Raw genomic sequence first — 12,383 nt, forward strand, 5'->3', positions numbered from 1 at the left:
TGTGTCTTCAGGTGTTTCATAAGGCACCTCTTCAGGTGTTTCCTTAGGAGCCTCTTCAAATATTTCCATGGGTGCCTCTTCAGGTGTTTCCTTAGGCGCCTCTTCAAATATTTCCTTGGGTGCCTCTTCAGGTGTTTCCTTAGGCGCCTCTTCAAATATTTCTATAGGCGCCTCTTCAGGTGTTTCCTTAAGCCCCTCTTTAAATATTTCCTTAGGCGCCTCTTCAGGTGTTTCCTTAGGCGCCTCTTCAGGTGTTTCCTTAGGAGCCTCTTCAGGTGTTTCCTTAGGAGCCTCTTCAGGTGTTTCCTTAGGCGCCTCTTTAGGTATTTCCTTAGGCACCTCTTCAAATATTTCTATAGGCGCCTCTTCAGGTGTTTCCTTAGGCGCCTCTTCAAATATTTCTTTGGGCGCCTCTTCAGGTGTTTCCTTAAGCCCCTCTTTAAATATTTCCTTAGGCGCCTCTTCAAATATTTCTTTAGGCGCCTCTTCAGGTGTTTCCTTAGGTGTCTCCTTCATTGTCTTTTCAGAGTCCTCCAGGGTGTCACTGGACACAGGAACCTCTTCTTGACGTACAGTGGGCCTGAGCTCAATCTTTTCCATCTGAAGGTGGATGAAAAAGAAAATCACATTATGATATTTCACACTGTGTATTAGACAGATTATGTCACAAGAATGCAGTGTTACCATCAAACCAATTCAAAGCCTAAGTTATATCTCCTATAGAAAAGTTTCTAGGAATGTTCACACACTACAGGAGTCTCTGCAGGATGTACCTTGCTGATGGTTTTGGATGGGCAGATGTTGATCGGTCCACAGGTCCAGTCTTTATAAGATCTCAGCTGCTGCTGCTGGACCTTGTTTTGTGAGCCGTTCTCCTCTAGTGCAGCCTCTTTGTGGATCTGATCTATTGTTTTAGGGCCAAGATCAGCCCTCCTGGGGACCCACTTATTCTATAGCACAGAAAAAGACAACATTTGTAAGTAATAACTATATTTGGAAGAAAAATACTTTAAATTCTTATAGAAAAATAGGGGAATGAAAAAGGTAGTATTTACCCGTCTCAGATCCAGAAGGTCCTGCAGCATGAATCTGATTCGTGAGGACGTCTTCCTCGCCCTTACAATTTCCTCAATCTCAGTAAAATAATGATCCATGCGAGTCTTCACACACAAACACACAAATAAACACATACACATATTTTTACATTTGGCAAACAACATGTCATTGTTGCCCTTTTTAACGTATGTGTTGTAACTAATTATTAATGATTTTTAAGGCATTTACAACCTAAATAGTAACCATTAATAAACCAATTGTAAACCATTTATAAACCCTTTATAAAGTTAGTCTTATTTTAAAATGGTACTGATTTGGGTAAAGTTAATAAATGTTGATTTGGAAAGAGCAAACACTACCTTGTCCTTTTCATCAGCGTCTTTCCCGACAGTGGAGAGCAGCTTGCTGAGGCACTCTAAGCTCTCTTCAGCTTCGTCCTTCAGGAGTTTGGCGACGCAGTGGTGAATAATGGAGTCCTTAAGCATCCTCAATTTAAACAGCTCTCCAACAAATTTTATGTTTCCCAGAGAACGACGGCGGGCCTTGTTCTTTGCCTCCTCCAGCTCTTCCTTGAACTGCTGACGTTCTTCATTCTGGAGAAAAGAGCAAAGTTCAGGTTCAGAGTTTTTTCCCCACAATTAAAACTCTTAAAAGTTTTAAACTCAGTCTAATGCTGTCTGGTGTAATATATGCAGTGGAACTGCAGTATTGGAGCGCTACAGCTCCCCTGAATGGATGATCAGCTGATAACTGATTGACTTCAGCAGGACGTGTTTGAGAAACCGCACCTCTGTAGCTGCATCCAGCTGCTTCTGCTTTTCCTCGATGATCTCCTCGTCCTTGTTCTTCTTAAATTCCTCCTTGCAGCAACGGAGCAGCAGTAATCTGAACTCTACGTTAACTGCCGGGTCTTTAGAGGTCGGGACTTTTAGCTGGATGGGGAAAAAAATGTTATGCTCTTGTTTCATGTTGAGTGAAAGCAAGTAAAAGGAATAAAGGAAATAAAAAGTTCTGCTAAATCACTCACATCTACGAGGCGGTGGCACATTTTTGCGTATATCTCGGAGAAGTGAGGTTCTCTGATGGCTTTTTCAAACACGAGACTGATGACCCCCCTCAGACGCTCCTCCGTATCGATGGCCAGCTCGGTCACGCGCTGTATCAGCCTGTCAAACGTCTGAGGGGTGAGTTTGTTGAGGATGCTGCGGAACAATCTCAACATCTCCTGAGTCTTCAGGTCTTCTGCTTCATCCTTTTGCACTTCGCCACATTCAACGCTCTTCTTCCTTCCAGGCCTCCAGGCATTCGCTGCCTTGTTGAGCTGGACGTCGTCATTCAGGGACACGCTGATGACCTTACGCGTCTCGTTGCGGAGCTCGTTGTCGGGCTCTGTGCTCTGAAAAGAAAAAAAACATAGAAATCCATAAAGTGTATTTAACTGTTACTGTGGAAGATTGCTGCAAATTAATATTTTCCTTTAAAGCTCAAATCAAATTAATCTAAAAAGATAAAAGTCCACATAAATCATTTATGATAAAGAACATCTTACTCGTCTCCATCCATGTCTGGAGGTCTGTCTGTCCTGTTGTACACATTTCTGCTGCCAACTAGAGTCCAATGGATCTTTATTGGGCTGAACAGAAAAGAGAACACAAAGACAAAAGGTAAAAACAAGGGATCACAGTTGAAAAAAAAAAGGTTTTTCTACTGTATTTCCTTTAAAATTAATTTATTTATATCTAGAGTTTTGGTTCTGCACATTTTATGATGCATCCAGTCATTCAGCACAGTAGAAATACATCATATTACCCAACAGGACATGGGTGTAATCCTCACCTTGTCCAGCACAACCCTAGGGATGAATGGTAATCCCTGAGGTTTCTGTATGCTGGGACTGACGAATCGAAAGCCCAGCAGAAACTCTCGATCGTACTGAATCTTCTGCTCCAGAGGAACAGCCGCCTGAGGCTCTGCAGTTGGAAAAGACAAGGATCAAATCAACTTTACTAAATGTTTAAGTATGATTTCCATCCTAGCATAAAAAACAGGTGTCTGAACAGGATTAAACACTGTTTAATGGACTGATGTAAAGCATGAAGGTGTACCAGGTGTTAAATGTGACCATCTTGCAATATCTGATACTAATAACTCATATATATATATAAACACCACAACCCAATTATCACTGTATTATTTGATTGTTCGATATTTAATCATTTAATATTATTTCACAGAAATAGAGCAATCAAGATGCAAAGACGGACCAATCAGAATGTATGTAAATTTAGAGCACACTGATTGGTCTTTATACGTTCTCAATAAACCTATTATTGTAAATATATATTAGTGTAAATCCAGCCCACCAAGAATACAGAAAGTCTACTGAACAAAAAACAGACCAATCAAGATTTAAGTCCCGCCCACCTATAACACTGATAGGTTTATTGAGTACATATGCAAACCAATCAGGATTTAACTTCGCCCACTGATAACTCTGATAGGTTTATTAAGCACACATGCAGACCAATTAGGATTTAAGTCCCGCCCATTTAGAACTCTGATAGGTTTATTGAGCACATATGAAGACGAATCAGGATTTAAGTCCCGCCCACTGATAACTCTGATAGGTTTAATAAGCACATATGCAGACCAATCAGGATTTAAATTCCACCCACCGATAACTCTGATTGGTTTATTAAGCACATATGCAGACGAATCAGGACTTAATCCACGCCTACATAGGAAATTGATAGATGCAATTAGCATATATACAGACAAATCCCAATGTAAATACTTCCCACAATTAAAACTAATAGGTCTACTGAGACTAATCACAGACCAATCAGAATTTAAGCTCATCAAGAACTTTGATTGGTTTATGGAGCACATATGCAGACAAATCAGGATTTGCCAAGTGAAATGTAATGCAATGTTAATCCCGCCCACCGAGACCTCTGATTTATTAAGGACATATGAAGACCAATTAGGATAAGTCCGACCCACCGAGAATATACTCTTACTATAATTAAGAATATACTCTTACAGTAATTAAGAATATACTCTTACAGTAATTAAGAATATACTCTCACTGTAATTATGAATATACTTTTACTGTAATTAAGAATATACTCTTACTGTAATTATGAATATACTCTCACTGTAATTATGAATATACTCTTACTATAATTAATATATACTCTTACTGTCATTAAAAATATACTCTTACTGTAATTAAGAATATATACTCTTACTGTCATTAAGAATATACTCTTACTGTAATTAGGAATATATTATTACTGTAATTAAGAATATACTCTTACTGTAATTAAGAATATACTCTTACTGTAATTATGAATATACTTTTACTGTAATTAAGAATATACTCTTACTGTAATTAAGAATATACTCTTACTGTAATTATGAATATACTTTTACTGTAATTAAGAATATACTCTCACTGTAATTAAGAATATACTCTTACTGTAATTAAGAATATACTCTTACTGTAATTATGAATATACTTTTACTGTAATTAAGAATATACTCTCACTGTAATTATGAATATACTCTTACTATAATTAATATATACTCTTACTGTAATTAAAAATATACTCTTACTGTAATTAAGAATATATACTCTTACTGTCATTAAGAATATACTCTTACTGTAATTAGGAATATATTATTACTGTAATTAAGAATATACTCTCACTGTAATTAAGAATATACTCTTACTGTAATTAAGAATATACTCTTACTGTAATTAAGAATATACTCTCACTGTAATTAAGAATATACTCTTACTGTAATTAAGAATATACTCTTACTGTAATTAAGAATATACTCTTACTGTAATTAAGAATATACTCTCACTGTAATTAAGAATATACTCTTACTGTAATTAAGAATATACTCTTACTGTAATTAAGAATATACTCTTACTGTAATTAAGAATATACTCTTACTGTAATTAAGGCGATGATCAGGAGTGGAGGTCTGCTGGGTCTGGGGAACGTACTGAGGACGTTTCTGCAATACAAAGAAAATAATGTCGTTTAATGTTAAAAAGAACTGAAAAGGCTAAACTGCTGAGGACCCCCAACCCCCCCCCCCCACACACACACACACTACTTAATCATGATGTTAGAACACACACTTAGCTTAGCCAAAAGAAGCTCTGATATCTTCATAACTAATAAAGTGTAAAATTCTGTACCTTCATTGGTGCCGGTGGTCCAGAACGCACCAATGGGGGCCGGAAAGGGTGGTCTTTAGCCCCCCGGTAAGTAACATTCGATCGCGGACGATCAGAGTTAATCTCTTGCTGGAGAAACATCTCGAAACTCAGCGAACACAAGTGAAGCGCACAGTAACTGAAACGTTTCTGACGGAATTCCGTCACTCCTGTGCCATATATGACATCACACAGTGACATCACAGTTCTGTCAGCACGCAAGATTCCGAACCAATCAGAGCAGCTCAGTGCTGTGGAACAGTGTTGGCTTAATGCCAACAATAAAAATCTAAATAATAATTTCACTAAATAACCTTTTTCACTTTGTTTCAGTCATTTGCTATTAAACACCTGAATTCTCTCAATAGTTTTAATGCATATTAAACTATATTTCTAGATTTTTATCAGAATAATTTTACTGAATTCATATTTTTTATATTTCACTTTTTACAGTAGTTTGTCACTAAACAATATATAGAAATATATATTTTTTTTATAATTTCCCACTAAGAATAGCACAAATAGCACAAAACACTGCAAATTATACAAACTAAAATGTATTAAATTCAAAGTTAAGTAGAGAGTTTCTGATAAAGTGGCCAGCAAGGAATTAATCTTATTTATTTTTAATTTGGCAATTAAAACCCTAAATGTTTTTAGTATTCTTTTAGAAGAAACAATGCATGACCAGGTGTCCCATTACTTTTGTCCATATATATTTGTAGTTTATTGTCGTATCTAATTGCTTTGCTTTAAACCGCACCACAATATCTGAACAGGGTCTATCTTACCCACTCTAGCACGAGATTTAACTGTTTAAACATGGACATTTTTATATAAAAAAGGGCAACACTAATACTGCAGTATACTGTAAACTCTAATAAGTTAAGTCTACTAAAATCATTTGAGATATTTTGTTGCCTTAAATGAATTAAGATTTCAGTAATTTAGTCATTTCAGTAATTTTAGTCATTTATAATACTTTATGGAGTTGAACAAACTTTGATCTTTAAGTTCAACAGACAAACCACAAGTGCTTGACATTTAAAATATGGTTTACCTGAAACTTAACTTTTAAGTTAAAGTAACTATTGCACAACTGCTCTATCTTTACCTGTTTAAGTTTACTGCAATCATTAAAAAAACTATAAAAGTTGTTTCTGCTGTTTAAACATGAACATTTTTATTTACATTTGTATTTTTTATCTGTAATACTGCAGTACACTGTAAACCATGTGTGTCAAACTCAAGGTGAGAGCTTGAAAGGGCTTAGTGTCTAAAAATAAACAGGTCAAACGAGTGCATTGAACAAAAAACTACATTTCCCAAAATGCATGTCGATTGTGTTACCCGCAGTTACAGCTTACCGCCACTACACGGCAGTGTCGTCATTTTGCAGACAAATGTTTACTGTAATCAAAGCATCTCATTAGTTTGATGCAAGTTCTTAGCAGCTTACAATTTTTGATTTTATACTAATTAAGCCTCTTTTCATTATGTCAAGAATATATAATATATTATATATATATAACTAAAGTGTTTAGTGTAATTTTTTTAAGGTTGATTCTTGATTTATGGAGTTTGTGGATTTTATAACATGACAAATTAAAATGATTATTAAGTAATGAATTATTAAGTAATACTTTCAGATTTGTTTAACATTAAGGAGTAGTTACATTCATTTTATCTGCGGACAGCCATTATGCCGATGTGGCCCTCTGTGAAAATGAGTTTGACTTTTTGCTGTAAACCCGAATAAATTAAGTCTACTCAAATCATTTGAGAAAATTTGTTGAGTTTTGAGATTTGAGTTTTCAAAACTCTGTTTTTTATTAAGTTATAATACTGCATGAAGTTAAACAAATGGTTATCTTTAATTGTAAAGGACAAACCAGACCACTACTTGATATGTAAAATGTGGTTTACCTGAAATTGAACTTTTTAAGTTAAAGTAACTATTGCACAATCACTCTATCTTACCTGTTTAAGTTAATTGCAATTTTTACATTAAGCTGTTTTATTTAACCTTTGCATATTTTCATCGTTTTTTAGCCAAAAACTCTAAATTAAAGGGGCACCGGTAATGCGTTAGTTGACTTTACCAGAAAATTGCGTAAAAACCTGAAAACTTAAAAGTCCTATAGAAAACAATCAATACTTCCAATGTGTTTTGCAGTTTGAATGTGATGGTCAGGTGAATACAATTTGTACATTTGAATTTAGTTTTCTCTCAGATTTTATTCAAGTAATGTTTTTAAATACTCATATAAAAGTTTAGATGAGTAAAGAAAATGCTATAGAGTGAACAGTATTGAGAGAACATCAGAAAATTATGCTTTTTCTTGCAGCCTACGACACAGAGACCAAGCAGTTAATCATAATATATGATCTTTAAGTTTACCTACACTCTAAAAAACAGAGAAACGATATGAGTACTTTTTTGATTCAATGGTACACTCTTCATAATTGTACCCTCAAAGGTACAATATTGGTCTTTACAGGGTCAGATGTGTTTCCTCTGAAGTACAAAGTCTTTCCTAACAGAAATAAGTACAGATTTGTACCATTTAACCAGACAAAAGGTACATTCAGTATTCTGTATCACTGTACTAATAAACAATATATATTTTAATTGCATATTTTTTATTTGAAAGCCAGACAATTTTGGATCATCAAGTTCTTGACACATTATTAGTTGATGATATTGTTTATAATGTTTATAATCTTTACTGGCATAAAAAAAGGTACAAAAAAGGACATTCACTGAAAGGTACTTCTTTGTACCTCGATATAAAGTACAGCCCCAGCGACAAGCTTTGTACTATTATAAGTACAAATCTGTACTTATTTTCCTTAGTGTGTAAGGAAGCGCAGGGGGAATGACTACACACTGATGGTGAGTGTCAGAAAATGGGTGACACACCCAGTATGCAAATAGTCAGTGCCAGAAGCCAATGGAAAAAAAGCTGCCAATGGCAACAGACTTTATTCAGTTATTATAAACTCTTTTCCACCAAGAAAGTGCTGCTGCTGGAGCCAGCGCTGGTTCCTGCGAGCCTTTGGCCGCTTGTGTCACAGGTTTAAGCAAGTTTGTGGCGTCAGAACGGCACCCACTTTTTTGGCCAGGAACCAGTGATTTTGTGGTGGAAAAGCACAGAACCGTTGGGGAACTTGGCGACTTGGAAAAGCCGCCAAATGTTCAGCTAACTCACAATAGTTTAGTAATATTTAGAAATATACATTTTATGTACAGACTTAATTCATTTTATTTCAAACAACATATGGGTTTACAGTGCAGATGTTTGCTGAGCATGATATGGAACAGATTAACAGTAAACAGTGAAAAAAGAGGAAGTAAGAAGTCTGCAAGTAAGCAGTTTCATATCACTTCTGACTTTCTACAGCATCTGTTCACTGGCTCAGGAGTGCAAGATGATTTTCCGTCTCTTTCTGGTCTTTCTTCAGGTGAGAAAATATATAAATGTAGTTATAAAACTTCTTAAATCCTCCTTTATATTTTTTTAATTGCTGATTGATTTACCTGTCACACCTCTAGGTGTTAGCTACCGTGATTGATGTTTCTCCCTACCATGACTACAAGCGAAAGGAAGCTGCAGAAGAAACACAGCCAAGTTCTGGTAGGAAGCTGTTGTTTTACTAAAATTCCTCATTATAACATTCTAAAGTATGTTTATATTAATTTAGCTCATTTTTATATAGCTCTGTTTCATGCTACATGGTACATGGTGTAACTGGTGAAATAATACTTGGTTCTGGTTAAAAGGTCAGGGGTCAGGAATGTTACAAGGGGATGCTGCACACACAACAACATCATTACAATTCATAATATAATTCTGTATTTTTATTTGTACTGTAAAAACACAAAAGCTCATTATGATAGTATATATTTATAGTAGTGAACATTTGTCATTAGCATTTAAGGGGTTTCTTTAAACACTGAAAGACAGTATATGTTTGGAATATATCCACATATTGTAGCATCTCTTGCTCCTGTTGTCTTTACTCCCCTTTCCAGTCAGTCTGTAGCATTAGCTTTTAGCACCATTAGCCTCGCTTTCATATCCTCACAAAAATAGCTGCTGCATTTAACCTTCTTATTGTAAGGTTATTGTAATATGTCAATCAGTTTTGGTTCTGCTGGATGTTCGTTTAAAGAAAGAACAAAAAGGTTTAAATTTAGCAGTTTTTCACTTCTTTTTACCGTATAGTTAAAGTGACAGTCCTCTCTGGTGAGAACGTGTAATTGCACAGAGCATGCAGAAGAGTACTTTTAAAACATGCATTGAAACATGAACTGCAGCTTTAAAGGTGCGTTATGTAGGACCTGAGAGCGAGTGTGTGAAATGGCTACAGCAGTCCAATTTCAAAACACCACAGAGAGTAGTCTGCTCTGCCCACTCCTCCCCAGTCACGAAACTTATTTGGGTTGCCAAATTTAGCAGGCTGAATCTACACAACGTTAAGACTAGTAGGAGAGGCGGAGATCTTAAGAGTACGAGCAAGAGGAGAGGAGAAAAACAGCAATTCTAAACTCTTCTAAAATCAGTATCCAGAGTTATATTGACTGTGTGTTACACGAGGGAAAGCTAAAGCTCCTCGGTGTGCCGGACCGCGGTGCCGCGAATTGTCGGACCCCGGCTCCGCGGTGTTGGACCGCACGAGCTCCTGAATTAGCTAGCCAGTTATATTACCTGTTCAGGAGAAAAGTAGCAGCTCTGGGTCAGTCTTGTGTCTTTTTGAGCTCTAAGTCTCCACCGTTCGAACTCACTGCCAGTATTCACTCTTGTTATATTCCTTCTTTAGTCACTGAGCTTTTTTGAGACATGCTAAGGCTTTTTAACCCTTGTGTGGTGTTCCAGTCTGTGGGACCCGTTTTCATTTTTCATCAAATGATACTAAAAAAATATTTTTTCTAACTCAAACTCATTGGCATTGGCTAATTTTTTGTGAAAAACATATATCAAAACACATTTTCGAATAAACACACACTGTACACCCCCCCCCCCCCCCTACACATTTATATTACATACTGTATGTTTGGCCAAGGGCTAATAAACATTGCTTCATTTGTAGATTTGAAACTAAACAAATGTTCTACCCATATCTTGAGTTTAATTCATTTTCTTTTACATTTTATTAAAAAACTAATAAAAAAGAGTAGCACTTTTTGAAAGAAATGTAACATAAGAAAGGTAAAGGCAAATATTAACCATGTAAGCTGTTTATATTGCTTGCAATTTAGGTGAAGCAAGCTTGTGAATTGCAAGTAAATTGCAATTAAGTAACAAAGTAAACGAGTAACAAAAATATGAACACCACACAAGGGTTAAGCTTTGTAGCAGCTGAGGTTTAAGTGAACCAGCTCTGCTAGCTAAGCTCCTTTGCTGTGCTGCGCCGCTGTAGTGCTGGCAACCACGGTGGGCGGAGTTAGTGTTGGGGAACGAGCAGCAGGCGGAGTCAGAGACAGACAAAACAAACACAAAACCTGGGATGGCCTGCACACTTAAAATAGGAACGAACTGCTGAAGCCGTGCTGACAAGAGCTGACAACTACTGAAAATGAGTTACATATTGGTCCTTTAAGTTTGTGTCCTGTGTCTGATCTTCAGCAGGACTGGGGAGGACAAAGCAAGAATGGATCATTCCTCCAATCTCTTTTTTAGAGAATCGCAGGGGCCCATTCCCAAAGGAGATAGGGCAGGTATGTGTGGATTATCTCTAAATTAAACCGAGAATTTTCCACCTTATCTGTTGTATATTGTATTAAATTGACCCACACTGTCCAGATTAAGTCCAGTCATGCTAAGGAAACTAAGATGGTGTACAGCATCACTGGTGAAGGAGCAGACCAGCCTCCAGTGGGACTTTTCACCATTAATAAAAACACTGGGTGGCTCAGTGTAACAAAGCCTCTAGACAGAGAGACCAAAGACAAATATGTGGTAAGAGACTTTTTTCAGTTCTGCTAGTTTAAATCATGCAAATTCCTACAAAAATAACCAAAACTCGTTTAACACTCATGTGTATGTTTGTTGTGTTTAGCTTCAGGTTCATTCGATTGCAGCTGATAGTGAGATTAAAGAAGATCCTATGGAGATTATCTTCAATGTGATCGACCAGAATGATAACAAGCCCATCTTCACCCAAAACCCTTTCCTTGGCAGTGTTCCAGAAGCTTCAACTAGAGGTAGCTGTATTGATCATGATAATTATCACTGAAAAATGTCTCATTTATCATGGTCTTTATTACTCTCTCTCTCTCTCTGAAGGATTTGAGTTCATGACAGTCACAGCTACTGATGCAGACGATCCTGAAACTGACCATGCAGACGTCAGATACTCCATCATCAGTCAGACTCCACCACTGCCAGATCCAAACATGTTCATCATTAACTCGATTACTGGAGGGATTAGAGTGAACTCTGATGGGCTGGACAGAGAGGTGAGAGCACACTCAACTACAGTGGTATAAAATGTTTGAGCACCCCTGATAATTTCCATTTACAGAAAGTGTGCAATAATTCTTAATTATTAAATACATTAATATTTAGTAGCCCCTCCTTTTGCAGAAATAACAGCCTCAAAACCATTCCTGTAGCTTCCAATGAGAGTCTGGCTTCTGGTTGAAGGTATTTTGAATCACTCTTTTTTACAAAACATCTCCAGTTCAGTCAGTTTTGATGGTTTCTGATCAAGAACAGTCCTTTTTAAATCACAGAACAGATTTTCAATAATATTTAGGTCTGGGGACTGAGATGATCATTCCAGAATGTTGTACTTGTTTCTCTGCATGAATGCTTTAGTAGATTTTAAGCAGTGTTTAGAGTTTAGGGTCGTTGTCTTGTTGAAGTATCCAGCCCTGACGCTTTAACTTCAACTTTTTCATTGATTTTTGATCATTGTTCTCAAGAATCTGTGGATATTGACTGGAATCCATGAGACTTTTAACAAGTTTCCCAGTACCTGCACTGGTCCCACAGCTCCACAGCATGATGAACCACCACCAAATTTTACTGTGCTCGCTTCGCCTCGCGAAAGACGCATCACATCGCTGCAGTGTGTGTTTTGTGGC

General features: G+C 36.7%; 1 protein-coding gene across 1 annotated transcript in view; it reads left to right on the forward strand.

Annotated features, from left to right (window-relative positions):
- si:busm1-71b9.3 (blastomere cadherin) overlaps positions 1-12,383 on the forward strand; it is a 54,106-nt gene that overhangs the window by 18,244 nt on the left and 23,479 nt on the right. Inside the window, exons 9-10 of the mRNA XM_049470892.1 lie at positions 11,432-11,498; positions 11,581-11,753. Of these exons, the coding sequence (XP_049326849.1) occupies positions 11,432-11,498; positions 11,581-11,753 (240 nt within the window). The remainder of the gene's footprint in view (positions 1-11,431; positions 11,499-11,580; positions 11,754-12,383) is intronic.

Source organism: Astyanax mexicanus, chromosome 23 (genome assembly GCF_023375975.1).
Source record: "Astyanax mexicanus isolate ESR-SI-001 chromosome 23, AstMex3_surface, whole genome shotgun sequence".
Taxonomy (NCBI): Eukaryota; Metazoa; Chordata; class Actinopteri; order Characiformes; family Acestrorhamphidae; genus Astyanax; species Astyanax mexicanus.